Here is a 25,680-nt window from a genome sequence, read left to right as displayed (position 1 = left end):
CACAGACCAGCCTGGTGGGGCTCAATTAAGATCCCTGCAAGAAATCGCGCTGTGGTCGCGTTGCCCTGGCGGTTTTACGCGTCGCAGTCGCTCCCTTTTTGCAACCTAAACTTCTGCCCCTCCACCGTGATCACCGAGGCCACCACTCACCATTCTGTTCCCCTTTCCCTCCAACCCTCTCGGTACCTGCTCTTCACCATGGACCGGCAGTCGGTCTTCACAAGTCGCCTCTACGGGACACCGGCCGAAACCGAAGAGTCCAACACGCAAATCCGCAGCCTCCTCGAGTCCTTCATCCTCGACTTCCGACTCGACAACGTCTTCGTATACAGGTTCGCTTCTTGTAGTTCCGTCTCGTGACGCACATGTGGGACTAACTTTTCTCTCAAGAGATCAACTCCGTGAGAATGCGCTCCTCAAAAAATACTACTGCGACGTCAATATTGGCGACTTGATCAAGTTCAACGAAGAAATCGCCCACAGATTGGTTACGGAACCGGCAGAGATCATCCCACTAGTACGAAAACAACAGGCCCCCCCCTCCCTTCCTTTTTTTTTTTTTTTTTTTTTTTTTTTTTTTTTTTTTTTTTTTTTTTTTTTTTTTTTGGGCCGGATATACCTGACCTCCTCCTCTAGTTCGAAGCAGCGTTGAAGCGGTGCACACACAGAATCGTCTATCCTCACGAGCCCAATGTCAAACTCCCCGACCACCAGCTGTTGCTGCACTCCAACGCCGAAGATGTGTCCATTCGCAACCTGGATTCGCTCACCATTTCGAGGCTTGTTAGGGTGCCGGGCATTGTCATCGGCGCCTCGGTCATGTCGTCCAAAGCGACAGAGCTTCATATCCAATGCCGCACCTGCGATCACACGCAAGACATCCCGGTTCTCGGAGGGTTTAGTAGCGTGTCCCTCCCAAGGCAGTGTGGCAGGTACAGGGCGCCCGGCGATCCCACCGAAAAGTGCCCTCTCGACCCCTATTTCGTCGTACACGAGAAGTCGAAATTTGTCGACCAACAGATCATCAAGCTCCAGGAGGCCCCCGATCAGGTGCCCGTCGGAGAGTTGCCGCGCCATGTCCTCGTCTCTGCTGACCGCTACCTCACGAACCGGGTGGTACCCGGGTCGAGGTGCGTTATCATGGGCATCTTCTCTATCTATCAGAGCAAGGGTTCCAAGAACTCGGGCGGTGCCGTCGCCATCCGGACACCGTACCTGCGTGCGACTGGCATCCAGACCGATATCGACCAGACCGCCAAGGGGCAGGCCGTGTTTTCCGAGGAGGAGGAGCAAGAATTTCTCGAGCTCAGCAGGCGGCCAGATCTGTACAACATCATGACCGACTGCATTGCCCCGTCCATCTACGGTAACCGGGATATCAAGAAAGCTATCCTGTGTCTCCTGCTGGGCGGCTCCAAAAAGATCCTTCCGGACGGCATGAAGCTGCGTGGCGACATCAACGTTCTCCTGCTGGGCGACCCCGGCACGGCCAAGTCGCAGTTGCTCAAGTTCGTCGAAAAGGTTGCGCCCATTGCCATTTATACATCCGGCAAGGGTTCCTCCGCCGCCGGTTTGACGGCATCCGTCCAGCGGGACCAATCGACACGAGAGTTCTACCTTGAGGGCGGAGCTATGGTGCTTGCCGACGGCGGTGTGGTGTGCATCGACGAGTTCGACAAGATGCGCGACGAGGACCGGGTGGCAATCCACGAAGCGATGGAGCAGCAGACCATCTCGATCGCGAAAGCGGGCATCACCACCATCCTGAACGCCCGAACTTCGGTTCTCGCCGCCGCCAACCCCATCTTTGGGCGGTACGACGACATGAAGACGCCCGGCGAGAACATCGACTTCCAGACCACCATCCTCTCCCGTTTCGACATGATCTTCATTGTCAAGGACGAGCACGAGCGCGGCAAGGACGAGCGCATCGCCAAGCACGTCATGGGCATCCACATGGGCGGGCGCGGCGTAGAAGAGCGCGTCGAAGCGGAGATCCCCGTCGAGAAGATGCGTCGCTACATTAGCTACTGCAGATCGTAAGCAGCCAAATCTGCACCTCCAAATCTACACCTCCTTCCCTTATATATATCCCCTCAATCAATCAATCCGACCCAAACGAGCCACTAACCAGCTTCCCAGACGCTGCGCCCCGCGCCTTTCGGACGCGGCCGCGGAGAAGCTCTCGTCGCACTTCGTCGCCATCCGCAAGCAAGTCCACGCCGCCGAGCTCGAGGCCAACGCGCGGTCGTCCATCCCCATCACGGTCCGGCAGCTCGAGGCCATCGTGCGCATCACCGAGTCCCTCGCCAAGCTGACCCTGTCCCCCGTCGCGACCGAGGAGCACGTCGACGAGGCGATCCGGCTGTTCCTCTGCTCCACCATGGACGCGGTCAACCAGGGCAGCAACCAGGGCAGTCGCGAGCTGAACGAGGAGGTGTCGCGCGTCGAGGCCGAGCTCAAGCGGCGGCTGCCGATCGGGTGGAGCACCAGCCTGGCGACGTTGCGGCGCGAGATGGTCGAGGGCAGAGGCTTCAGCGAGGCCGCCTTGAACCGGGCGCTGATGATTCTGCAGAGGCGGGATACCATCATGTTCAGGAACCAGGGAGCGCAGGTTTACAGAAACGGGGCATAGACGGTGTGGTTTGGAACGTGAGCGTCGGTCTGAGGAAGATTATCTTGTTTGTTTGTCTATCTTGCATGGTATGGGCGCAGGGCGCAGGCTGGATTAGCAGGGTTGCTGTTATTGTGGGATACAGATGATATATGGGGATGGATATGCCGCTTTTTTTCCAAGTCTCGCTTTTCCATGACTGATCAGTTCGCTCGTGGTAAGGGAATAATAAACAGGGGAATTAGTTCTATGTTGCGAAACAATGGGAAGACCCAAGCAACTGAACCCGACAGTCGAAGACGTAATTTGAACCTCTGATAAATGCTGCGAATACCGCTCGACGAGAAAACATCTCGCCGAGGCCGGAAAGTCATGTCTGTACCCTTACCATGCGTGCATGATTCACCGAGTGCATTCAAACGTACGCCAACGTGTTATCGTCCCTCATCTTACCGGCCACACCAAGGGCAGCCTCGCCACCGGAAACAGAAGGTCCGCGAACAATAATCTGGGGAAAAGTTAGCCATACATGCTCACATCTGCGCTCCAGCAAGAGGAATGTATGAGTGACTTTAACTTACCTCGCCCCTGCTTCCCTCTTCATCCGTGGTCTTCCACTCACCCATATCCCGGAACAGGATTTCGGTGCTCGTCAGCGGCGGCCCAAAGTGGGTCTGCTGGCCCTCAAAGACCCTGTAGTCGAAAAACAAGGTCTGCGTCGCGGCGCCGGCAACCTTGGCGGCCGTCAACGCGTACACGATCCGAGCGCCGGTGATCGCGCGCAGATCCGTCAGCACGGCCGTCGAAAGCAGGGGGGTGCCAGCGCCGGCGCGCTCGGCGGTCAGAATCAACCGCAGCTTGCTGTTGTTGCTGCTTCCGGTGGGAAGGACGCCGTGTTGGGTCAGTTTGCGGACTTGCAGGCGATGGCGGATGCGGGCGACAAGCGACGAGTTGATGCGGGCAACGGATTCCTGATGGGTCTTGAGGAGGGCGGCGGGGGTAGCGACCAGAATGGTCGGGGAGACGGTGCCGCGCGTGGACACGGCGAGGTCGTCGGCTTGCGCGGCGACCGAGTTGAAGGCGACGGAAGCGTTGGAGAAGAGCGCGGCCAAGGTGAGGACGAGAGTGTGCGTGTTGGCGAGGGAGTCGGCGGGGAGGAACAGGTCCGAGGGACCCATCCGCTGCGCGGTAGGGATGGCGAAGATCTGCGCGGCAATGCCGGAAACGATGTTGGCCGAAGTGAAGCGCACCATCTCCTCCTGCTGACCCGGCCTCGGCTTCCAGAAGACGGTGATATCGCGGGGTTCTTTCTGCCCCTCTAGCGGTGGTAGCTCCTTGCCTGCATCGACGGGCCCGTCGTTGACGATCTCCTGCCAGGTAGAGACGCTGACGCTGCCGCCAGTACCCTGAGGGATCTCGTTCCAATCCAAGTGCTTGCTGCCCTCATCGACGACCCAGATCAGCTGGCGAAGGGAAGGGTAGCTATTGGCGACGGCATCAAAGGGGAAGGACCCTGGCGCGGTCACCACGGTGTCAGCCGCGGACCGGCGTAGCATGGAGAGGACGGCGTCGGCGGGCTCGTCAAAGGGGAGGATCACGGCGGTCAAGTTGTAGAAGGCGCAGGCGAACAGCGTGGCAAGCAGCTCGACCGAGTTGGGGAGATAGATGGCCACACGGTTGCCGCCCTGGTCGGCGATGTGCTGGCCGATCAGGTTGATCTGGCGGGTGACGTCGGCGAGGGGGTGTTCAATCGTCTTGTCGGTGCCGAGCACGGTCAGAATGCGACCCGTGGCTCCCTTGTTCGGACCATCCTCTTGCACGCCCGCAATAGCTTGGCGCCAGACGTCCCGCAGGTCTCCATCGCGTCCTCGCGACCACTTGGAGGCCCCCGGGTCCTTCACATTCAAGCCGGCATTGAGGGGCATGCCATGGGGAGCGGCCGGGGATCTGTAGACGGAGGATTCGCCGGGTTGACGGACGGCCGATCCATGGGCTTGGCGGGCAAGAATGAACGGATGGGTGTCTGGGTCTTGCCGTGTCGCGATCTGGTACGTCAAAACCCCGACGAGAACGGTGAAGATGGCGCTAGTCCAGAGATTCCATTGTCCAAAGAGCTCGGTGATGCCCTCGTCGAGACGGATCAGGAGCGTGTCGAGCATTCTGTCCGATCGACCGAGCGTTTCGGGCTACGGTAATCGCGCAAACAGCGAGCACAAGCTGTGTTCGGTTCCGAATTGATGGAAACCGTGGGAGTCGGGGCTCAAGAAGGAGGACCCTTCTGTGAAACGGATAGCGGGTGCCGGGATAGTTAAGTTGGAGGTAAGGGAGCAGCCGGGAATCAGTGGGGACCTCTCTGCCCCAGCAGGCAGGGGGGCAGTTTGTGGGGCGGTGGGCAGAGTTGCCAAGATGTGTGGAGATCCGATGAACAACTTGGGCTATCCGTGCTTGGCATACTGCAACACCTGCCGGTCAGCTGACAGCGTCAATTGCTGCAGGCCGTTCGCCTGGCGAGACCAGGAGATCCCAGTTGTTGACTTCGCGTCATATCGCGGCCCGCTGCTGTGCTATTTTGTTCAATGAACAACGACAAGCCCGCCAACGAAACAGCAACACCACGGCTTTCCTAGGGACGCCGCCGCCCACAAGCGGCCTTCCAGCCACTCTACTTTACTAACCCCATATACAGCAGGGATATTTTGAGACTGCCGTTTTCTGCGAGGCCACATCCTCCGAAACGGTGCGCTTCAGCTGCCGCAGCAACGCCGCGCCACTCTTGTTGCAACTTGTCGCTACGTCTTCAACGCACGACGCCACTCAGCGACCTCGTCCCGACACTATGTCGTCGTCAGCCCTGGCGCAGGTCCAGTATACCCCCGTCAAGCAACCCACCACACCGGCGGCTACAGAGAGCCCGGGCAATTGGAAGCATCCCCGCCTCGCGGAGATTACACGGCGACAGAGTCGAAACGTCTTCACGGAGAAGAATGTCCGCCAGGTGGTCTACAATGTTGTGGCTCTAGTCGGGCTCGGGGTGCTGCGGCAGGGCGTGCTACCCTTTGTGCCGGCCTGGGCGTAAGTCTCTCCTTTGAATAGAAGGCATCGCGGGACCGACCGCGCTGACTTTTTTTTTTCCGCAGAATCAGTCCCGTATTGAAGCAGTACAGCAGCTGGATAACGGCGACACTCGTTATCATCCCTCTGATCAACATCGCCCTGGCGCTGCTGCCGCTCTACCGGCCGCGCGACGACCTCTCTGACATTCCCCTCACCCCCGCCCAGCGGAGGCTGCTCGGCTTGCCGCCGAGCTCGAAGCCACCCACGCCGAACTCAGTGTACAGCACGCCCCCGCGGTACTCGAGGACGCCGTCGCTTGCCGGGTCGCCCGCCAGCGTCAAGAGCTACGCCAGCTCGCCCGTGTCCAACATCGCCAGCCCCGGCTCTGGGCAGCAGTACACGTCGCCGAGATTCAGCACTTCGCCGTCCAAGCTCAATGTTCCACAATACTCGCCCTCATCGGCCAGCCCCTTGCTGCACAAGGCCGTGGGCGGCGGGAGGAGGTCGTCGTTCGGGTCCACCAGCCCGCTCAACGCAAGCACCGCTTCCAGCGTGTTTAGCGACGGCCCTGCGACGCCCACTCCGGCGACAGGGAAGCGGTCGACTGTGGGCCTCAACAACAAGTGGCTGTACGAGAAAGGGAGGAGGAGCTCTGGTAACAGCTGGCTGCATTCATAGGGCCTATGCATTTGGCGGCATACTGCACTTTGTCATGGCAAGCGTTGGCCTGGCCCGGTCATACCAAGTTGGCACCAAATTGTCTCATGGCGCATGATTCACGACGCGGTTGGAGGTGTCACGAGAGTTTGTTCTCTCGGCGCAACATGGGAGGCTCATGATAATTTTGGAGTGCCAGGGAACAGGTTATATCGTTTGATGGTCATTACCAGATTCAATCTCTCGGCCTCGCGGTTGCAAGACGCACACTCGTGGCAGCCCGGTCCATCAAGGGCCTTAACCCTTCGATGGGAACAAGCATAGAAACAAAAGGAAAACAAAAATACTGCCAGCTAGGCGGGGCTATTCGGCGCTTTCTCAACCCATTTTCCGACTTCAATGGTGACGAATTTACCTCTGTATCAGGATTCTCATTCTCGGTGCTCAGCACTCCGATCCTGGAACCAAGTGGCGCGACGAGTTCGGATTTCTTTCCCCTGGCCCTTTCGCCCTTTCGTCGCCCAGTGGCCCTTGCTGCTTACCATGCGCACGCTATCTCACTCAGGCCCTCTCCGCGGGCAACTGGCTTGGCCCAGCTGCTGTCGTGCCAGTTGCTTGCGATCGCGCCGCCGTTGCCAGCCGTGGGTCCTTGGCCAGAACTGCTTCCGCCAGCCCCCGTACACCAGGGAAAAGAGCATCGGGCTGTTCAAAGGCAAGCAAGCCGCTGCTCTCTCTGGATAATTCGCTGGGCATGGACGACCTCAAACAGGGGGCAGTGCCCATGGCGGCGGGCAATAGCACACCTCCCTGCTCGCAACCTCCTCTGATGTCGGCCACAAACCCGTCTCTTGTCCGTCCGGCATAGTCGCCTCCGTGTGAGGTTCCTGCTCTTTTCGGCTCTTACTGGACCCCGTAAATACGGTGATGCCCCCGTTCGGCTTCCACCCCTTGGCAAAACCGTCCTCGTCATCATCTTCCTCCTCCCAATGCTTGTCGCAAGCCGCCCAGAACCGGAGCATCCCTTCTGGACCGGGTAGCCACATCAGATTCACCAGCGAGATTAGCTCGTCCTTCGTGAGCCTGGTCTTCTTCTCATCACCGCCGATCCCAGCAGCCAGCCGCAGGCCCTTCAATATAAAGGCCAGCATACCCACGGGCGAGTCACAGAGAGCATATGACAGGGTATATTCGGGTCCGAAACCCTCCAAAACTTTTTCACCTTTCCCCTTCCGTCCTTAGCCGCCTCAATTTGTCTCTCTTTCCTTCCCAGAGCCTCAAAATCCGCCATATCATAGCCTCCCACTCTTCCCTTCCCTCCTAGCGCCCTCGCAACGACCCACCGGGCCCAGTTCCGCCCCCCCCCTCGGCCCAGAATCGCGGCGCCCGCAACACGGGACTAACTATATGCGCGCCAACACACGATGATAATGATGATGACGACGAAACGCCGTGCTCATGCCCATACCTTCTGGCAAGCCGCCGCACGATCCGCTCGTCGATCCGCCCTCTTCTCCTTCCTTCCCTAGCGGTGATGGACGCAGACGAAGGTGCAGTCGCGCCGACGAGGTACCGCTCGTAACCGAGGCGGCGCATGAGTGCGTCAAAGAGCGCCGCCACGGCCGCGACGGGGTCTGCTTTATTATCCGCCGCTGGGGTTGTGCTGGCGGTGCTGGCGGAGAAAAGCTGCGGGGGGAGGGGATCGGAGGAGGCGGTGCCGGGGATGGAGGGGATGACAACACGGAATAACCGTTTTCGCTGTTGCTGATGTCCTCCAGCATCCTCGTCCCCGTACTCGGCGCTCGTTGGAGGTGGTGAGGGAGAGGGAGGGAATGAGGTGCGCGAGCGAGAGGGCGGACAGCGGGAAGGGGGGAAATCAGCAGGTGGGGGACGGTGGCATCGTCTCCCTCGGAGCGGACATGAACGAAGTGGATGCGGACGGGCGTCTGGCTGTCCGGCGGGGTAAGAGCGGTGCGGAACTGGGGAATTGTGTTCAGGCTGCTGGACTCGGTGTCGCGCCAGGAGTAGGATTCTAGCCTGCGGTGATGGGCATATGAGCCTGGGAACGAGACTCGTGGGAAACTGGGCAGGCGGGAGACGAGGGCCACAAGCCAATGGTCTATGAGGGGTTCGAGAGAGTTCGAGTTTCTGGCGGGTCAGATCGAGATGTTTGGTCGGGATCTGTTACGTCTGAGCAGCTGTGCGGTTCTAACGGCGGGAGAAAAACGCGGTCTTACGTGAATCTTGTATGGTTTGACCTCGTCGGACGCCGGGGAACCGCCTGCTTCTGTCATGGCGACGAGTCTCTGCTCGTTGATGCAATGGCTTTACTATGATTGGGACCACGGAAATCGCAGAAAAGGAGCAACAGTACGGAGTAAACAATGGCGGAATAGAGCACGCAGGATCTCCCGGCCTAAATTGATTGACAGCATGAGAGCGAAGTAGCGCTTTGATGGATGTGCGCAACTAGGAGTGCGTGATGCGAGTCACGGTGCTATCATGCGTGCTAGTTTCTCGTATGCACATTAAATGGACTATGTGTTCCTCAGGTATCCATTTTATGTCATTTCTGGCACTGCTGCGGACGGCGGCTTCCCCACGAACAGCAGCCTGTAGAGCAGACCCGGAATCCCAGGATAGGCAGGGGCATTTATCCTGATTTTTACTCGGGGAAGTGGCCCACGAGCATCACAGAAGGTTCGAAAGTTTGGTGGTAGAGGCCCACCTCGTCTCTTCCATTAGAGCACATGGCGTTCTGCTTGGGCCCGCGGGCCCCAGAACACAAGTTGATGACCGAGAATTTCTACAAATATTCTCCACACATCACATAACCGGGTTGCCCATCATTGGCAGTGACAGCTCCAAAGGGTACTCAGGACCTGAAACGGGGGATTATATTATTCGTAAGTTCCATGTCATCCATGCCCAGACAAACCAGGTCACTCACCTCGTTGCCTTCCATCGGGCAAACGCCTGGAGTCTTGAAAACTCGACACACACTCTCTCTCCGTTGGTGCCACACACATCCCATTACCGGATCCAATGATGCCATGACCCTCGCAACTTCATCCCACCCACACGGTGGGCGAGGAATAGACCGTTCCCAAGGCCAACTAACCTCTTCCCTGGATCTTCTCCAAGCGTAAAAAAAAAAAAAAAAAAAAAAAAAAGGTATCCCAACCACTCAAGCGCCTCGAGCAGGAGACTGCCCATTAGCCCCCGTCACCGGCGCCGACGGGTTCCCAACTCCGCGCAGGTTGATGGCCCCGATGCGCGACACGAGATTGTTCCCCACCGCGTCCACGGCTCCCCGCGGCGAGGTTAGAGAGGGGCCCTGTGCGGCCGTCTCCTGGACACGGAACAGCTTGATCTGCGTCGTGTTCCACACGCCGACGGTCCCCTTGGACACTTGCAACTCGCTGGCAAAGACGAGGCCCCAGAGGAGCGACTCGTACCACCCGAGCGCCAGGGGCGACCATTCGAACGAGTGGACCCGCACGGGCGACGGCTCGACCCCGACGAGCTGCACATCCCGGATCTTGGCCAGCGTGGCATGCGTGGGCGCATCCGACGCGAGGGCCTGCCGCGGGATGAGAACTGACAGCTGCTGCAGGACGGTCAGCGTCGTGTGGAGGGGCAGTTCGGGCAGCCAGCTCTCCATCCACTGCGCCGAGGGCTCGAATCGCCCGGACAACATCGTCTGGCCAGCGGAGGCGCTTCCAAGGCTGGCGATGCTGTTTTGGCGAGAAAAGGCGCCTGCTCCCGCCGGCATCTTTCCTCGGGCCTTCTCAGACATGCCCTGCAACTGTCTCGGCACCTCGTCTTCTGCCGCCGACGCCACAGATGATGGTGCTGATGGGTTTTCGCTGGGGCTCGAGGCTGCCGGCGTTGGCCGTGCCTCGTCGTCACTGTCGTCCTCGTCGTCGCCGATTGCGAAAGTGTTATCCTCCGGGACATCGCCAAGCGTTGTTGGTTGCCGTGAGGGCGCGGCCGCCGGACCCCTGGCGCTCTCGATTGAGCTCCTCGTCGAGTTGGGCCCCAGCGGGTCGTGAGAAGTGCCGCTATCCTTGTGCTTCCGATTTCGTCGCTCTATTTCCTCTTGGCCGCTTTCTAGCGTCAGTGAGCGCAGCGCCTCGAATCGCTTTCTATTCCTTAGCATGGCGAAGATGAAAGTGGGGTTCTCTGCCCGAGATGGTCAGTTCCGGTCGGCTTGAGGTTCTTGGGTTTCACAGTCGTGGCGACTCACTGTTATATTGATGCTCGATAATGGCGTTGATGGCCTCTAACAAGGACCTCAACAGGCGGTGGTTGGTCTCATTGGCCAACAGAAACGAGGGCGAGGACATAGAGTTGAACAGCTGCATGATCTTAGCGCAAGTCGGGGCGCCGAGCCCTTCCAGATACGCGGCGATGTTGTTGATCACCGCCAGGAGCGCGGGGTATATGGCCGTGAGTCTGCCCTGGCTGGTAGTGATGAGCGCGTAGATGGACTGGTCGACGGGTCAGCGCTGATAACCGGGTGACGAACGTCTTCAGTTGACCCACCTGGATGAGAAAGTCGGCGTACGTGCCCCTGAATCCGGCGATGCGGATGGCGGGAGGGAGCGTGTCCTGGGCCTCGAACGACTTGTTCAGGTTCACCCCGAAGTTCTTCTCCACGCTGAGGGTCTGTAGCAGGAAAGCGCACATCCTTACCAAGCCCTGCTTGGAAGCATCATTCTTGTATTCGAGGGCATAGAACAGGATCAGGATGATAAAGTCATGCGCCCTCTCCGTGTCGACGATGAACGACCGGAAGCGCTTGTTGCACTGCGTCATCTCCCAAAAGAGCATTATGATTTCGGGAGCAAATCGGACGGGCGGCTGGGCTCCCGGTATGTAGGAAGAATTGGCTTGCAACGGCTGGTTCAGTATCCGCGTCATGCCGTCTACCACGAACTGAAAGTCCTGTGGCCGGTGTAGGCGGCCGAGGAAATGACGGTAGTAATTTTTAGGTGTCGGAACGCCCGCCTGTTCGGGGATGGGATAGAGCAAGGTTGCCAAGAGCAGCTGGAGTGTGTATGTGACGAGGATCTCTTTGGGGTCTTTCAGGACTAGGGCGTTGTACGGCACGCGCCAGCTAGCCGGGTTATATTTGAGGGTCTGCTCGCATTAGGGATCGGGCGGGCCAAATAATGAATCTCTCGGGTCCGGGTCCCAAGACGGGCGCACTTACGGTGTTCAACAGCGAACATAGGACGGACAGGACCGTCTGCTTGTCCGGATTGGTGCAGATGTACGTGAGCGCCTTGGTTCCCTGCTGCGGCAAGACACTGGGCGTAAGGTACATGCTGTGGCTCGCCAGAGTCAAGAGCAGCCGCAGGATCTCGGAGCGGTTACTCTCGTGCTCTCTTGTGGTGGGTATTGACGCGTTGCATCCCACGCCGCTCTGCCAGATAGCGTAGGTCACCTTCGGCCTGCCCTGCGGGGCCTTGGGCACGGTGAGGTCCGAAAAGAAGAGGAGATCGAGCAGGGTGTCGATGAGCTCTTCGGCGAGCGGCTTCGCATCCTCGAAGTCGTCGGGGGACGCCTTGGGCGGCGCATCCGTACCGCCGTCGAAAAGGACCTCGTTGGCGATGGTCGCCTTCCCGGTCGGCTTTCGCCGCGGCGACCATAGCAGCTCGTCCTGCCATTGCTGCAGCGATTCCTTTTCGTAGATGAAGGGGAGAACGCGCGTGAGGACGCGGATGCAGTTCAGAGCTTCTCGGTCGGGGGCGAGGTCCGGGTCGGGGAAGGAGGGGTGGTGGCGGAGCACGGTCAGGCGGTCCGTCACGGCTCTGATCAGGCTCTCGAGGTTCTCGAGCGCGTTGTCGCGGGTGCGGCGCACATCAGCCGGGGCGAAGAGGCTGAAGATGTCTTCGGAGGATTCGGGCAGCTCCCAGAACTGCTCCCGTCGGTTAGCAGCCAATTGGCAGGTCAAGGCAGCGCGCGACGCGGAGGCAACTGACTGAGGCCCAGTACGGTTCGTTGGGAGGAATGTGCCGCTCCTCGGAGAGCCGGAAGATGCCCTTTTTGAAGACGAGCTTCGAATCGCTGGCACCCATTTTGGCGGTCGGGCTACGATGCTCGCATTGTGCGGTGCGGGTTTTGAGACTTGAGACTGGGGTAGTCGGGCTGGAGCGGCGACGCAAGCAACCAAGACAACACGCTGATCAAGGCACAGACGACTCTGCGACAAGTTACGCAGTGCCGAGTATGTAACTCAGTCCAGTGCTCCGCTGCGAGCTGCAGCTGGATCGGTCCAGACCCAGCGGATCAGCAAACCTACAGCCCTAACCCTTTCACGGCGAGCAAGTTGCCAAGACCAATCTCCACAATCTGTTGTACCTGATCCGTAGCCTTGATTGATGCATAAACCTGCCTATGCATGTACCGAGTAGTAAGCCCTTCGCTGTAACAAGTAACTATGTTACTCCGGCATTGAAACGATCTGGCCTTTATCGCTATCAGCGGCATCGCGGGAATCTGAAGCTGTCCCCCTGGAGAGCTTGTCACGCATCATCCCCATTGCTTCCACTCCATGAAAAGGCCCAGGTGACGCCGGCCATTTCGCCCTCTCAATTGGGAGCCCCCCTTTCCCGTTCCTGACTCCCTCGAAGAAACAAGGGCACAACAGCCCCGATCCATCGCCCACTATGTACTCCTCCATCGTCCGCCTCCAGAACACCTTCGGCTTCTTCACCACCGTTGCGTTCGTTGTCGCCGCCTTCATCGCCGCTTCGGATCTCCTCAGCCCGCGCGCTCCGAGTGTGGGCGTCCTCAAACCTACCAATGTTCAAGTGTACGCGCCTTTCCTCCAAGCCGCCCTGGGCCATTCTCCCGAGAAGGCTCTCCTGCCGCTGACAAACCGACCTCCTTCCTCATTAGCGTCCGCGGCCGCCCGCACTACTACTCTCAGAAGAAAGAGGAGTACGCGATCATCAGGTTCTCGCTCGAAGCCGACCTCTCGTCGCTCTTCACTTGGAACACGAAACAGCTGTTCGTCTATGTGACCGCCGAGTGGCCCTCTGCGGGCGGCTCTGGCTCCGGCCAGAACGCGACGAACCAGGCCGTCATCTGGGACAGCATCATCACTTCGCCGAACGCCGACCACTTGGCGAACCTGGGTCCGATTGCCATGAGGAAGCTGAAGCGCAGCGCCCAGGGGAAGAGCATCGATCCAAGCCGGTATGCGTCCCAGAAGCCAAACCCCCCGCACCCAAAAACACATCCCAAAACACACACACCTTCTTTCAAGCAACCTATGTGGTCTGCTGGAGACGTATTGACACATATGGACCAGCGGTAAACTCTCCATCAAGAACCAGCGCCCCAAGTACCAGATCACGCATCCCACAGGCAAGGTCGCCGAGCAGGATGACGTGGTGCTGAGGCTGCACTACAATGTCCAGCCGTGGGTGGGCATTCTGACCTGGAATCAAGACGCCGACTTTTGGAAGTGGAAGACTCTCCAAAACAACCTGAGCAAGAAGTTTTCCTTGCCAGCTGTCAAGAAAAAGGAATAGACAAAAAAAAAGAGGGGGGGGGGGGGCGGGGCCATCAAGCTGATCGAATTGAGATACCATAGTGCGAATTCAAAAGATTATATTCTTACCTGTTTCCATGGGTCCGATTTCTGCTCCATCGCGGCCGGGATTACGGATGACTATTCCTCATCTAATCTAACCGCTGGTGGCCAGGTGCCTTGGCCGCACGTGAGAGTCGAGTCATCAAGGCAAACCTGATTTCTACATGTATTACACATGATTAATCGGTTTACCTAAACTTTCTTTTGCTTTTGCGTACAGATATCTCTTGACCAAATCCTTCACCACGAACCACCAAAGTTCTGAACAGGGTGTGGTTGCCGAACTCCTTAGCCAAAGCCATGCGTATCCGGTCCAAACATGCGACTATATGCACCACCCATTCCCACGCACATCACTCTGGCTAGTCGTGTAATCGTGCCTCATCATCAGTCATGACGGATCCGTATCCCCCAATCTCGCTCGCAACCACGTCCCCGCAAACCCACGCAAGCTTTCACCTAGACCAGCGGAAACCCAGGCCTCTAGCTCTGTAGGGCCGCGGTCTGCTGCTGTCTGGCGCCCCTGCCACCACCACCACGGCCTCGGAAAACCGGCCCATCACTCCTACCCCGTGCGCCGCCACGTCCACGTCCGCGACCGCCCCGCGGCGCGTCCAAGCTTGACGGAGGGGGTACAGCTGCATACATAGGCGGCGCCGAGGCCGGGTGTACGATTCCATTAGGATTCACGCCGACAGGACCGGGGTAGCCACCGCGTCCTCTATTCGAGGAGCCGATGCCGCCGGCGCCACGGCCTCGGAACTGGCTTGCTCCACCGCGGCCACGAACCGCCTGGCCAGGGCCGTTGTTGGCAGGTACGTGAGAACCGTCAAACTGTTGGCGTTGCGGCTGGTGCGCGCGGTAAGGGAGATTCCCCTGAATCGCGCCGCGGCCGCCACCCGGTCCTCCTCCTCCTCCTCCTCCACGTCCACCGCGGGCCGCCCCATTCACCACACTGCGGAAGCTTGCCTGCAGGGGAGGCGGGGCGGCCGCGTCCTGGTAGCGCTTCCCGTTCAGATGGTAGCCGCCGTGGGCGGTAAGAGTCGTGACCGATGCGCTGACGGGCTGGCGCGCAACCTGGGCCTTGGAGCCGGCGACGACCTGGTGGTTGCTAAGGTTCAAAAGAGTCGTCGAGGGTACCGTCTGGCCGCGAAACGGCGGGCAGCGACCCCCGAGCGTATTGCCGCTCATGAAGGTGACGTCGAAGACGACGTCGAGGAGTTTGGCGGTGGGCGTGTGGCTGATGCCGACGACGGTGCCACGGAACCCAATGGGCACTTTGCCGGTCCGCGCGACATACACAACTCGGTCGCCGAGGCTGAAGCGCTGGTTGCCGAGGCGGTGCTCGGCATCTTCGGGTCTCATGAGTGCGTTGCGGGGCACGCCGTTCATCTTCTTAGGACGGGAGGGGATGGAGCTCAACTGCAGCCTATCTGCCTCGGTAGCAAGCCGCATGACCACGTCCGAGTCGAGCTGCTCGGCGTCGAGGGGCACACGTTCCATGGAGCTCGTCTTGAGAGTCCTGAGCCAGGCACCGATCTCTTTGACCCGAGCGGAGGCGACGGCGGGATCACCCCAGAGATCCGTCTCCTTCAGCTCGGCGCCCGAAGGGTTCCGCTTGACCCCGGCGAAGAAGTCGGGAAACCGTGTCATGTACTCCACGATCAAGTGGACGGCAGCAGGGCTGAACTCCCAGCCGGTCTCGGATTTGCGGGAGTAGCCCAGCACCTTCTGCTTCCTCGCGTCGAACTTGAGGTTGAGACCGAGATTAACCCTGAGATCACCGACGGTGCGGATGTAGTAAGATGATGTGATCTTGCTGAGCGTGAGGGGGTGCAGGTCCAGTTGCTTGGCCACCATGTACGAAGGCAAATAATGCATGCCCCTTTGAGCATCGTGAATGATCTTTTTGGCGAACTCTGGCTCGCGCCTCTCCAAGACAGCAAGCCAAATGCTGAGCTTACCCTTCGAGTGTCCTGCGACCTCGAGGGGTTGGCCATAGTTGTATTCACCCAGGAAGAACCCGGTCGATTGGATGGGGAACTCTTCCTCCACGGGCAGCGCAGCTTTCTCGATGAAGCGTTCGTCCTCGTTGACGACCTCGTCCACAATGATCTGAGAAGCGTATTCCGTTTCCATGCCCGGAATCTCCCCGTATTCCTTGACGGTCGCGCCTTCGTCCGTCTTGATCAGACCCTTGAGCATATGGACGGAGACAAGCGACTCGACAGGGCCGATCAGAATTCCCAGCCGCTTGCTGTAGAAATTCTCGATCCTGTCTGCCTTCTTGGTCCATTCCTCGATCTCACGAGGAGCATGGTTCCTGGTGACTATCCGCCCACTGCCGTCATCGGCAAGCGTGTAGTCGAAGAGCTCGTCCGAGACCTTGACGATTTTAGCCTCCTGCAGGAAAGGGTAGCCGACGAAGCAGCGCTGGCCAAGCTTGACTTTGGCAGACTCCACGTTTGTCCGCAAATCCGTCTCGAGCAGGCTGACGACCATGCTCTCGTTGCGGCTGTCCTGCTGGAAGACGTTGACTCCGTGGAAACCAAGGCTGGCAGAATATGGCAACGTCGCGAGACTCGGGAATCCAGCCAAGGCTTCAACATTCAGTAACGCGCCGTCCGTCAGGCCAGCGCGGAACTCCAATCCTTCCACGGGAGGGAGGTCGAAGATGTTCTCCACGCAGTGGCAGTGCGGGATGGGTGGGAAAACGTCGACCAGCGACGAGGGGTAGACAAAGTCTACGTCCTCGGAATAGGTGAACTTCAGGGGAACCCCGAAGTCGTTGCGCGCCTTTTCGGCCTCGGTGAGGAGTGCATCCCTGGGCGCCATCGCCTCCAACAGCCGCTTCTCGTCGATGAAGGGGATCTTGACGACGGCTTCCCAGTCCATCTTCTTCCCGTTCATGTCAAGTTCAAAGTCTCTCGGATAAAAATCGATGATGGGGGAGTTGGGGTCCGTCATGAGGTCCCAGTATACCTTGGGGACGATCTTCTTGCTGCGGTCTGGCAGCACGCCCATAAGCTGCTCGTTTGGCTTGAACGGCTGGCCCAGCTTGAAGTTCAAATCCGCGTTCAGCCCTTTGATCACGTCCGAAATCATGGGCGAATAGTGGTAGCCGTAGAACCAGGGCCACGAGGCAATACCACGGTAGTAGTAATAGAGAACCCACTGCAGACCTTGGACGTAATTCTCGGTCAGCTTCCGGAGCTCCTCCTCCTTGTTCTCAGGAGTCCAGTTCTCGAATTTGGAGAAGTAGTAGTTGTCCTTCCATTCCTGAAACTTTTGCTGGTACTTGGCCTCCAAGGCTGCCTTGGCATCAGCCGACGTGAGGTCGATCACTTGGGCATTGTCATACTTCTTGACAATGCGCAGCACCGCTGACTGAGCTTCTTCATCCTCTTCGTCCTCCTCGTCCCGGGCGGGATAGGAGAGAATCAGATGGCGATGGCCTTCGTCGTCCGGTTTTGTGGCCCACTCCAGATGGGCGGCTTCTGCTAGCTCCTGGACAAACTTCCGGTCCGCGGCGTTGAGTCCGGCGCCGAGATCCAATGTCCGAGAACCTCCTTGGTTTGTAAGAAACTTGCGGATGGTCTTCTTCCAAAGAGCCTTCTGTTCCGAGCTGACAATGAGCTTGCCCTTGGCCTTCGCTCGCTGCCTCTCGGCCTCGTCATTTTCAAGCATCCGCTTCCCTCGCAGCCAGCTGGCATCCTCGTTCTCGTGCTCAAAGAAACGGTACTCCTCCTTTGACAATTCCTCGAGCAAGATCCTGAGTCGTTCGAGGTTGACTTTTCCGTTCTCGTTGATGTAGCCATCGCATTTGGGGAGCACAGTCTTGTATATCCTGAACATGGTAGCCAAGGCGCCTTCGTTGATGTGGAGGCGTGGGAGGTTCGGAAGGAAATCGTTGCCGACAAAGAAGGCCATCAGGATGAAGTCGTCAATCACCCTCTCCATGTCGAACGGAAAGCTCATGGCGCCCTCCTGTTTGAGCTCCTGAAACTCGAGTTCCAGATATTCTCGGACGATGCAGAGGTGCAACAGGTAGAAGTTCTGATGCTCCAGCTCCTTCGACTTGTGTTTCGCCTGGCGACCAAAAGTAACCTCTTCGCGGAGAAGGCAGAAATGCGGATCGTGGCTCAGCAATCCCAGCATGATGAGATCCGCATCGAGACCGTACAAGCAGTGCCGTACATTGGGGCTGTAGTCGGGCTGGGCGCGCGCGTTCCGAATGTATTCCATGATCTTGTGTTCTCCCTCGCCAGGCACCTCGTGACCGGAGAGCACAATCTCGGGCTGTTGCCAGGCTCTGTCCTCAGATACCTTCTTGTTGATGAAATACTTGAGCTGCTGTGACAACTTTGCCATGAATTCGGTTCCTGTACGAGCGGATTAGCGTCGGGAGACCCAGCTGATTCAATTATCTAAGATATCGTACCCGGCGTGATGCAGTTGCTGTCAAAGGGTTCCTCCTTGGGCAACTCTTTGCCCTCCCTGATGGCCTTCTCGCGAGCCTTCTCGGCATCCAAAGCGGTCCGAAAACGACGAGCGCGTTGTTGGTTCATCTTGGCGCGAGGGGCCACGCCGTCGACGGCCATGAAGAACAGCTTCTTGGGCTTAATCTTGCTGAACAAATGTTCAACATAGTTGAAGATGGCGATGAACATCTCCTCCTCGGTGAGACGAAAGTGCACATCATCTGAATCCTTGTGCGTGCAGTTGTGAATGATACCATTCATATCCAGCTACGCGACCCGTTAGCAAGCCATCGAGGGAGAGAAACCGACGGGGCTGTCGAGGCATAGGAGGCTCGCGCACGTAAAGGCAGTCGAATTCGGGAATCCGATTGTCGGCGATGAGCTGCGAGATGGCAGGATAGCGCTCCGATAGCCATCGGAAGAACTTGGGAACACTGCGCCGCGGCTGGTCAGCCAGACGGGCTCATGGCGATGCAAGCCCAGGACTTGGAAACATACCCCATGCTGGCAACGAGGCGCGCGACGCGGCGCTACTGTAATCTCGGTTGTCGTGGTTTCAAGATCAAAACCTCGTGGTTGCCTCAAGCAATAGAGGCAGGATACGCTGAGTTGTATGTTTGCCGGCGCTGAAAAAAAAAAAATGGCCGGGCTTCCTGACACGGGAAGAAAAGGCAAAATCGGAAGGCAAAGGAAGCGGCGAAACAAAGCAGTACACAAAAGGACAATGCTTCGAGACCCAGTCAAATCTAGCAGCACGCCCCAGGCTGTACTTCTTCTCGTATACCGGTGAATGCCTCAAAGGCAGTAAAGAGAATGGCGAACGGCGATGGAAATGCCTAAGGGAAAGGAAGGCGATGGTTGATGGCGTCCCTGGGATCGAAAGTTGGGGTTGAGGCCGAATGACTGTGAGTGACCGGCGACCCACTTGTAACCGCAACCCCACCAGACTCTGCCCTGCCCGCCAACTGCACACAGACCGAGTTGCGCCTGGACCCCAGCCCAAGCCCACCCTGCGGCTCTCGAGGATCCTGCGGCCCATCCGTTGTTGACTCCAGAGACGCTAGGCCAACTTTGGTATAGCGTCGTATCGGTGCTCACTGGGGCAGGGGAGGTCACAAGTCAATTAAGATCACTGCGCGTCGCGTCTTGTGCATCGCGCTAGCTTCCTGCACAGGCAAAGCGCACAGCATCTTCACACCCGAACCTCAAACTAGGTCATTTTTTGATCAGCCATCCCCCCGCTTTGATAGCTTGCACCAAACTACTTTGTAGTCTTGAGCAGCAAAGTTCCAATAGCCGAATAACCTATTTCGATTCGAGATTGCTTTTCTTCCATCCGCAATGGCTCCCGGAGACGTTGTTGACGACGTCGACGGTGTGTTCCCCCACTGATTCCCGATCCCGCGGAGAAGTTGCAAATTCTAATTGTGCACAGTCGGCATTGACGACCAGGAGGATGCGCATATGGAGCAGCGGCTGATCAATGAAGGTGCGTGTTTCTCTTGGGTTGCCAACGCGTATCTCGCTAATGTTGCCCAGAGTACAAGACATGGAAAAAGAACAGCCCGTTCCTCTACGACATGATCTTGAGGTATGGATATCTCAGTTGGCGATCTTGCAAGGGGCTGGATCTGACCGGTGTCCACAGCACCGCGCTGGAATGGCCGACCTTAACCACGCAGTGGTTTCCCGACGTCAAGGACGTGCCCGACAAGAACTGCACGGTGCACAGACTGCTTATCGGAACGCACACGGCAGAGGGCAAGCCCAACTATCTCCAGATTGCCGAACTTGAGCTTCCCAAGATCGGGCATCCGAACCCTCGCGACTACGACGACGAGCGGGGCGAGATCGGTGGCTATGGCGGCAAGACGTCGTCGGGCGAGCCGGCTGTCATCAAGTTCAACATAACCCAGAAGATCGACCACCCGGGCGAGGTCAACAAGGCGCGGTACCAGCCACAGAACCCCGACATCATCGCCACGCTCGCCGTGGACGGCAAAGTCCTGATCTACGACCGCACCAAGCACAGTCTGACGCCCACGGGGACCCCTAACCCCCAGATCGAGCTCGTCGGCCATAGGGAGGAAGGCTTTGGTCTGAGCTGGAACCCGCACGAGGCTGGCTGTCTTGCGTCCGGTAGTGAGGACAAGACGGTGCTTCTATGGTACGTGCCGAACGAGTTGCTCTTGTGGGAGGCAGGCGGCAGTTTGACACGGCGACAGGGACCTCAAGACCATCCAAGGATCCGGCAGGACGCTCAAGCCGTCGCGCAGGTACACGCATCACAGCCATATTGTCAATGATGTGCAATACCACCCGATGGTCAAGCACTGGATCGGCACCGTGTCGGACGACCTGACCCTCCAGATCATCGACGTGCGGCGTCCGGATACCACGAAGGCGGCGGTTGTGGCCCGTGATGGCCACAGCGACGCGATCAATGCGCTGTCGTTCAACCCGCGGACCGAGTTTCTGATCGCCACGGCCTCGGCGGATAAGACGATTGGCATCTGGGACATGCGCAACCTCAAGCAAAAGATCCACACTCTCGAGGGGCACGTCGACGCCGTCACGTCGGTCGCGTGGCACCCGACAGAGATCAGCATCCTGGGAAGCGGGGGTTACGATAGGCGGGTTCTCTTCTGGGACCTCAGCCGCGCGGGTGAGGAGCAGACCCCAGAGGACGAGGAGGACGGACCGCCGGAGCTGCTCTTCATGCACGGCGGGCACACGAACCACCTGGCCGACTTTAGCTGGAACCTCAACGATCGCTGGCTCGTCTGCAGCGCGGCCGAGGATAACCTCCTCCAAGTCTGGAAGGTTGCGGATTCCATTGTCAACTCTGACGACATTGAGATGCCGATGAACGAGATGGACGCGTCCAATTAGAAGGGGGATGGTAAGAATCCGAGGTCGCGGCGGGCTGCGGGAGGAGGTGCCAAGGCAGCGGAGACGTCCAAGAAGCCGAAGCAGCAAGTATCATTTGTGACGACCAGGAATGCGTGGACGAAACAGGTTGAGGAGCTGAGGAAAGAGGCCGGGGAACAGAAGAAGAAACAGGCTGAAGAACAGCAGAAGAATCGCGAACGGGGCAACATAGCGCCGGGGTCTGGGGAACGGGGATGAGGGAGGCCTCTGAGCTATACATTGTGGGATTGAGGGGCTACCTCTCCCTTAAGGGCGATCAGTTATTGAGGGTTGTGAGAGAGTTGTCGTGTATGATAATACTGGCTGTTGCCCTTCTCTGGCATGTACCGTACATACGCACGCCTGTGAAGCCCTCTGGTATTGGGTAGTTCGTCAGCGGACCCTCTCTCTCTCTCTCTCTCTCTCTCTCTCTCTCTCTCTCTCTCCCTCTCGGAGGGGAAGAAAGGCCGACAGCAGAGCACAAGAGACCGGGGCGGTAGCGTTGAATGTGCCCTCGTCAATGCATTGACTTCCATGTTCTGAATTCGATGGTGGCTTGCCCGCCTGTTGTGACAAACGGTCCTGGTCAATGACTTAGTATTGTCCTTCCATTTGTTGCTATTGTAGATGGCCATTATCAACAGCTGACAATAGGAGGTTTCCGACAATACCAACTAACGGTCACTTTCAATGCGCAACGCGATGCGAGTTTCCGAAGAAACCGACCTCAACCCTCAACAAACAACGGCCTCTCCCTCACCTGTGTTTAATCAACTACATCTGGTGTTCGCAACTTCTGGCCCAGTTCCTCCTCGTATATCTTCTGTCTCGGGGGACTGTCGACGACCCGATTGCAATACATCTCTCCGGCATCCCAAGCCCCAAGTGCAACCCCAATTCCATCAAACATCTTTTCGGGCTCGATAGCCATCAGTTTCCCGAATCTTTCACCTTGCTTTCCAGTTGCGCGGCATGTCGGCACGTCACGGAAACGGCGCGAGCGGCGGCGACCTGGAGGCTGCTCGGCGTCGACTCGCGCGCGCGCAAGCCGCCCGCGCAAATGCTACTCGCGAGGAAATCGAGGCACGAGGCATCAGGCCCAACGTTCAAGAAATCGTCTCTCACATGAACAGGACGCCGTCCCACTCGTTCAAGCGGACCCGGCTCGACCACTCGGCGGCGTACAAGATTTACGAGACGGAAGACGACGAGGATGAGGGAGAGGAGGAGGAGGAGGAGGAGGGGGGGGGAGGAGAAGAACGAAGAGGAGGAGAGAAGAATGGTGGCCGCCTACACGAGGAAGAAGAAGAAGAAGAAGAAGAAGACGAGGATGAGTTCGAGTCGCAGTGGCAGAAGATGCTCGCCGACCAGGGCGTACGGGACGCCAACATGTTTGCCCTCGCCGAGTTTCGCCAGATCGCCCGACAGCGCCTTCGCGCGATGAAGCGTGCCACCGCCGAGTGGCGGCTGCTGTGTAGTCGTCCGGAGGCACCACCAGCGCCAGCGCCACCAAAGAAAGGCCGCTCCTTCAACCTGCTCGGCTCGCTGTGCAGCGTCCCCGAGCTCATCGTCGAGGTGTGCAAGCACGCGCGGCCCGTCGACATCGTCAATCTGTACAGCGTCAGCAAGGACTTCCACCGCGCCGTCAACCAGCACATGCGCAGCAGCGTCCTGGCCTGGGCCTGCCACATGGCGCCCACCGCCGCCCGCGTCTACTCGAGCCCGGTCTACTACCGCTGGTTCGTCCCGGATCCCGCACACCGCCTCGCGACGGCCGCCGACCGCGAGCTGGGGCGGACCCGGCCCGGCCAGGCCAGGATCGAAGGCCAGCCGCCCCTGAACGACAAGGATGGCGAGGTCCGCCTGGTCCCGGGCCTCCTCTGGCTCCAGATGGTGGTGAACCGCGAGATCCGGGTCCGCGACATCATCGCCTGTCTCGCCAGGAGGGGCCACCGCCTGCCCGAGGGTGCCCACCTGACGCTCAAGAAGATCTGGCTCGTCATGGACGCGGCAACGAGCCAGGCGCGCATGATGCTGCTCAACAACCCGGACTTCTTCACCGACGAGGACCTCTACGTCGCCCAGCTCTTCATGGTCAAGCTGCTCCTCGCCTTCAACGACCCCGTCTTCGGCCCGCAGTCGAGCATGCTCATGCGCCTGATGCTCGGCCAGCGAGGCCTGTCTCCCCTCTGGGCCCTCCTCCGCGGCCACAAGTACCGCACGCCGGCCGAGATCCGCCGGCTCAAGCTCCGCTACGACGTCGGCCCGGAGCAGATCCGGGACGAGAACCTGCCGGCGCTCCACGGCGTCGAGATCGACCAGCTGGGCGTCGTGCACTTCGAGGGCTGGGGCACCGGCCCGGACCACCTGCTGCGCCCGGACGAGCTGATCCCGCTCGAGTGCGCCCGCCGCCAGCTGGACCTCGACGGCTGCGTCGAGGAGATGATGATCTACGGGCACGTCGACTTCGAGACGGGAAACAGCCTGGTGCCGGCTCTCGACGAGATGTACATGAGCGACGACGACCTGCCGCCCGCCTGCCAGGGCTGGAAGCCGCTCAAGCACGAGCTCATCCACTCGGGCTGCGGCAACGTGCCCTTCGAGCCGGGCATGTGGCAGCCCAAGCACGCCCGCAAGGCCCGCTGGGAGACGCTCACGGACGAGGAAAAGGCCGCGATCCTCGAGGCGGAGCGGGAGGAGATGGTCGAGGTCGAGGAGCTAGACGGCGCCCGGTGGAAATACGACATCGCCTGGGCCCGGCTGGCCAGGTTGACAACCCAGGCGACGAGCGGCGCAAAGAAGCTCAAGGCCAAGTTCAAGCTGCCGGACCCGTCTCCGGCCGAGATGGAGAGCCAGCTTGCCCAGTTCGCCCGGCCTCCCCAGCGCCCGCGGCGCGCCAGCAACCACACGAGCAGTAATAACAACTGCACCGACCCGCCGGGCCCAGACCCGGGTCCCTACTCCCGGTCTCGCCCCCATCCTTCCGGCCCGGATCCGGACCCGGACCCTATGGACATTGACTCTTCTTGCCCCGCCACCGCGGCGAGGCACCCACCCACGACCCAAGCTTTCTCGAACCTTGCCCACCGCCCGGCTCGGCAGCCTCGGCACCAACAGCCGCCGCCGGGCCCGGACGACGACGACCTCTCCGCCATCGCCGACGAGGACCTCGCCCTCGACCCGATCCCGCCCTCCGAGCTCAACCGGCTGATCAACTCCCTCCGCCCGGCGCGCTCCTTCCGGGACGATTCCAATCCCGGTTCAGACGGCGGCGAGTGGCCCGGCTACAGCAGCGACGATGAGGACGGTGACCGATACTGGCGTCAGATTCCATCTCCACACGGACCCGGAGAAGGTGGCGGGGGAGGAGGAGAAGGGAATGATGGGTCGGCCGGATATGACGAAGTCGCGACGGAACACGAAGAAAGCGACGACGACGAAGACGGCGGCGGCGGAAGAAGCGAAGACGAAGACCCCGACGACCTGCCCGGCGTGCCCGTCTACAACACCGATCCGACCGTGGTCCCGCACACGCCCGCGACGGCCCTGTCGGAGAACACGGACGAGATGTTGATGGCGCAGGCGGACCTGAGCTATTCCGACGAGGATTTTGACGACGACGACGACGACGAAACGGGACAAGAGGAGGGTCCCGGATTCGAGAACGATGACGAGCGCGCCGCCGACGCCGCCGACGAGCGCACCCACGCTGAGAACGAGAGCCCCCATCAGCAGCAGTCGGAACACTCTGGGGGCGGGTGCGTGACGATGCTGGCCCTGGGAGACGGTCGTCATCAGGGCGCGGGTCATCAGGGCGCGGGTCATCAGGGCGCGGATGCCGCCGGGACGGGCGGGGCGTTGAGCGTGGGCTGGGACGACTTCCTGCTGCGGAATTCCGGCGACGCTGGCTATTACCACCACGAAGTTGGCGAGGAGGAGCGGGGAGATGGTGATGATGATGATGATGATGATGATGATACGGAGATGGGGTACGGCGATGATGATGATGATGATGATGACGACGACGACGACGCCGACGTGGAGACGGAAGGGGAAGACATCAACATCCTGATGGGCGGCCTGCACGTCTCGCAGGGCCAAGAGGACTACCAGCATCTTGCGCAGCAGATGGCCGAGGCTCAGGATTCCGACGAGATTGACATCATCCGGTACACCGCCGACGAGGATATCGGCGAGGACGAGCGGACGAGACGGCTGCGGGACTGGTTCCGGCCTTGGTAGTTTGGTTTGGTTGCACCGCGTGCAAGCCCGGCCATACTACTTACTGCCCTCCTGGCCATGCCATGTTCGGTTTCTAGATCTGGGTGGGGGAGACCATCAGTTCTAGATGGACGCTT

At 59.3% G+C, this 25,680-nt stretch overlaps 10 protein-coding genes across 10 annotated transcripts; 5 read left to right on the top strand and 5 right to left on the bottom strand.

Annotated features, from left to right (window-relative positions):
• Positions 1–198: 198 nt before the first annotated feature.
• P884DRAFT_203090 (MCM2/3/5 family-domain-containing protein) lies at positions 199–2,635 on the top strand (the record flags this gene model as incomplete). Its single annotated transcript, XM_069438476.1, has 4 exons — positions 199–332; positions 391–517; positions 637–2,039; positions 2,143–2,635. The coding sequence occupies 4 exons, from the start codon at positions 199–201 to the stop codon at positions 2,633–2,635; spliced, it is 2,157 nt and encodes a 718-aa protein (XP_069296514.1).
• A 137-nt stretch (positions 2,636–2,772) lies between these two features.
• On the bottom strand, positions 2,773–4,919 carry P884DRAFT_260867 (uncharacterized protein). Its single transcript, XM_069441502.1, has 2 exons — positions 3,196–4,919; positions 2,773–3,122 (listed from the first exon to the last, which is right to left on the bottom strand). The coding sequence occupies exons 1-2, from the start codon at positions 4,771–4,773 to the stop codon at positions 3,030–3,032; spliced, it is 1,671 nt and encodes a 556-aa protein (XP_069296513.1). The 5' UTR covers positions 4,774–4,919; the 3' UTR covers positions 2,773–3,029.
• A 256-nt stretch (positions 4,920–5,175) lies between these two features.
• P884DRAFT_225828 (nuclear pore complex component-domain-containing protein) lies at positions 5,176–6,824 on the top strand. Its single transcript, XM_069439629.1, has 2 exons — positions 5,176–5,686; positions 5,752–6,824. The coding sequence occupies exons 1-2, from the start codon at positions 5,451–5,453 to the stop codon at positions 6,344–6,346; spliced, it is 831 nt and encodes a 276-aa protein (XP_069296512.1). The 5' UTR covers positions 5,176–5,450; the 3' UTR covers positions 6,347–6,824.
• Positions 6,825–7,086: 262 nt separating this feature from the next.
• P884DRAFT_278423 (uncharacterized protein) lies at positions 7,087–7,344 on the bottom strand (the record flags this gene model as incomplete). Its single annotated transcript, XM_069443179.1, has 1 exon — positions 7,087–7,344. The coding sequence occupies one exon, from the start codon at positions 7,342–7,344 to the stop codon at positions 7,087–7,089; it is 258 nt and encodes an 85-aa protein (XP_069296511.1).
• A 53-nt stretch (positions 7,345–7,397) lies between these two features.
• Positions 7,398–8,710, bottom strand: P884DRAFT_33461 (uncharacterized protein). Its single transcript, XM_069445839.1, has 2 exons — positions 8,560–8,710; positions 7,398–8,503 (listed from the first exon to the last, which is right to left on the bottom strand). The coding sequence occupies exons 1-2, from the start codon at positions 8,614–8,616 to the stop codon at positions 7,643–7,645; spliced, it is 918 nt and encodes a 305-aa protein (XP_069296510.1). The 5' UTR covers positions 8,617–8,710; the 3' UTR covers positions 7,398–7,642.
• A 788-nt stretch (positions 8,711–9,498) lies between these two features.
• Positions 9,499–12,472, bottom strand: P884DRAFT_245378 (high-temperature-induced dauer-formation protein-domain-containing protein). The gene is made up of 5 exons (XM_069440422.1): positions 12,313–12,472; positions 11,541–12,248; positions 10,871–11,467; positions 10,572–10,815; positions 9,499–10,507 (listed from the first exon to the last, which is right to left on the bottom strand). The coding sequence occupies exons 1-5, from the start codon at positions 12,406–12,408 to the stop codon at positions 9,510–9,512; spliced, it is 2,643 nt and encodes an 880-aa protein (XP_069296509.1). The 5' UTR covers positions 12,409–12,472; the 3' UTR covers positions 9,499–9,509.
• A 527-nt stretch (positions 12,473–12,999) lies between these two features.
• Positions 13,000–13,869, top strand: P884DRAFT_203386 (signal peptidase subunit-domain-containing protein; the record flags this gene model as incomplete). The annotated part of the gene is made up of 3 exons (XM_069438499.1): positions 13,000–13,145; positions 13,232–13,531; positions 13,647–13,869. The coding sequence occupies 3 exons, from the start codon at positions 13,000–13,002 to the stop codon at positions 13,867–13,869; spliced, it is 669 nt and encodes a 222-aa protein (XP_069296508.1).
• A 91-nt stretch (positions 13,870–13,960) lies between these two features.
• On the bottom strand, positions 13,961–18,817 carry P884DRAFT_260861 (XRN 5'-3' exonuclease N-terminus-domain-containing protein). Its single transcript, XM_069441501.1, has 2 exons — positions 18,373–18,817; positions 13,961–18,313 (listed from the first exon to the last, which is right to left on the bottom strand). Exons 1-2 carry the CDS (start codon positions 18,671–18,673, stop codon positions 14,415–14,417), a joined length of 4,200 nt encoding a protein of 1,399 aa, XP_069296507.1. The 5' UTR covers positions 18,674–18,817; the 3' UTR covers positions 13,961–14,414.
• Positions 18,818–19,604: 787 nt separating this feature from the next.
• Positions 19,605–21,743, top strand: P884DRAFT_225818 (WD40-repeat-containing domain protein). The gene is made up of 5 exons (XM_069439628.1): positions 19,605–19,787; positions 19,848–19,901; positions 19,952–20,003; positions 20,061–20,579; positions 20,638–21,743. Exons 1-5 carry the CDS (start codon positions 19,754–19,756, stop codon positions 21,302–21,304), a joined length of 1,326 nt encoding a protein of 441 aa, XP_069296506.1. The 5' UTR covers positions 19,605–19,753; the 3' UTR covers positions 21,305–21,743.
• A 551-nt stretch (positions 21,744–22,294) lies between these two features.
• Positions 22,295–25,564, top strand: P884DRAFT_309327 (uncharacterized protein; the record flags this gene model as incomplete). Its single annotated transcript, XM_069445166.1, has 3 exons — positions 22,295–23,914; positions 24,626–24,708; positions 25,045–25,564. The coding sequence occupies 3 exons, from the start codon at positions 22,295–22,297 to the stop codon at positions 25,562–25,564; spliced, it is 2,223 nt and encodes a 740-aa protein (XP_069296505.1).
• Positions 25,565–25,680: the final 116 nt, after the last annotated feature.

The sequence above is a fragment of the Thermothelomyces heterothallicus genome (assembly GCF_042370625.1).
Source record: "Thermothelomyces heterothallicus CBS 202.75 unplaced genomic scaffold P884_scaffold_15, whole genome shotgun sequence".
NCBI classification, from domain to species: Eukaryota; Fungi; Ascomycota; class Sordariomycetes; order Sordariales; family Chaetomiaceae; genus Thermothelomyces; species Thermothelomyces heterothallicus.
Note: the sequence above shows the minus strand (reverse complement) of the source record. Positions and strands in the feature narration are given on the sequence as shown.

Coding starts and splice junctions, on each gene's coding strand:
- P884DRAFT_260867 (XM_069441502.1), bottom strand. CDS start 4,773: ATGCTCGACACGCTCCTGATCCGTCTCGACGAGGGCATCACCGAGCTC. Junction 3,123..3,195: donor AAGAGGGAAGCAGGGGCGAG/GTAAGTTAAAGT, acceptor ACTTTTCCCCAG/ATTATTGTTCGCGGACCTTC.
- P884DRAFT_225828 (XM_069439629.1), top strand. CDS start 5,451: ATGTCGTCGTCAGCCCTGGCGCAGGTCCAGTATACCCCCGTCAAGCAA. Junction 5,687..5,751: donor CCCTTTGTGCCGGCCTGGGC/GTAAGTCTCTCC, acceptor TTTTTTCCGCAG/AATCAGTCCCGTATTGAAGC.
- P884DRAFT_33461 (XM_069445839.1), bottom strand. CDS start 8,616: ATGACAGAAGCAGGCGGTTCCCCGGCGTCCGACGAGGTCAAACCATAC. Junction 8,504..8,559: donor TCAAACCATACAAGATTCAC/GTAAGACCGCGT, acceptor CAGACGTAACAG/ATCCCGACCAAACATCTCGA.
- P884DRAFT_245378 (XM_069440422.1), bottom strand. CDS start 12,408: ATGGGTGCCAGCGATTCGAAGCTCGTCTTCAAAAAGGGCATCTTCCGG. Junction 11,468..11,540: donor TATGTTCGCTGTTGAACACC/GTAAGTGCGCCC, acceptor TAATGCGAGCAG/ACCCTCAAATATAACCCGGC. Junction 10,816..10,870: donor ACGCCGACTTTCTCATCCAG/GTGGGTCAACTG, acceptor CCCGTCGACCAG/TCCATCTACGCGCTCATCAC.
- P884DRAFT_260861 (XM_069441501.1), bottom strand. CDS start 18,673: ATGAATGGTATCATTCACAACTGCACGCACAAGGATTCAGATGATGTG. Junction 18,314..18,372: donor CAGCAACTGCATCACGCCGG/GTACGATATCTT, acceptor CCGCTCGTACAG/GAACCGAATTCATGGCAAAG.
- P884DRAFT_225818 (XM_069439628.1), top strand. CDS start 19,754: ATGGCTCCCGGAGACGTTGTTGACGACGTCGACG. Junction 19,788..19,847: donor CGTTGTTGACGACGTCGACG/GTGTGTTCCCCC, acceptor AATTGTGCACAG/TCGGCATTGACGACCAGGAG. Junction 20,004..20,060: donor CTCTACGACATGATCTTGAG/GTATGGATATCT, acceptor CGGTGTCCACAG/CACCGCGCTGGAATGGCCGA.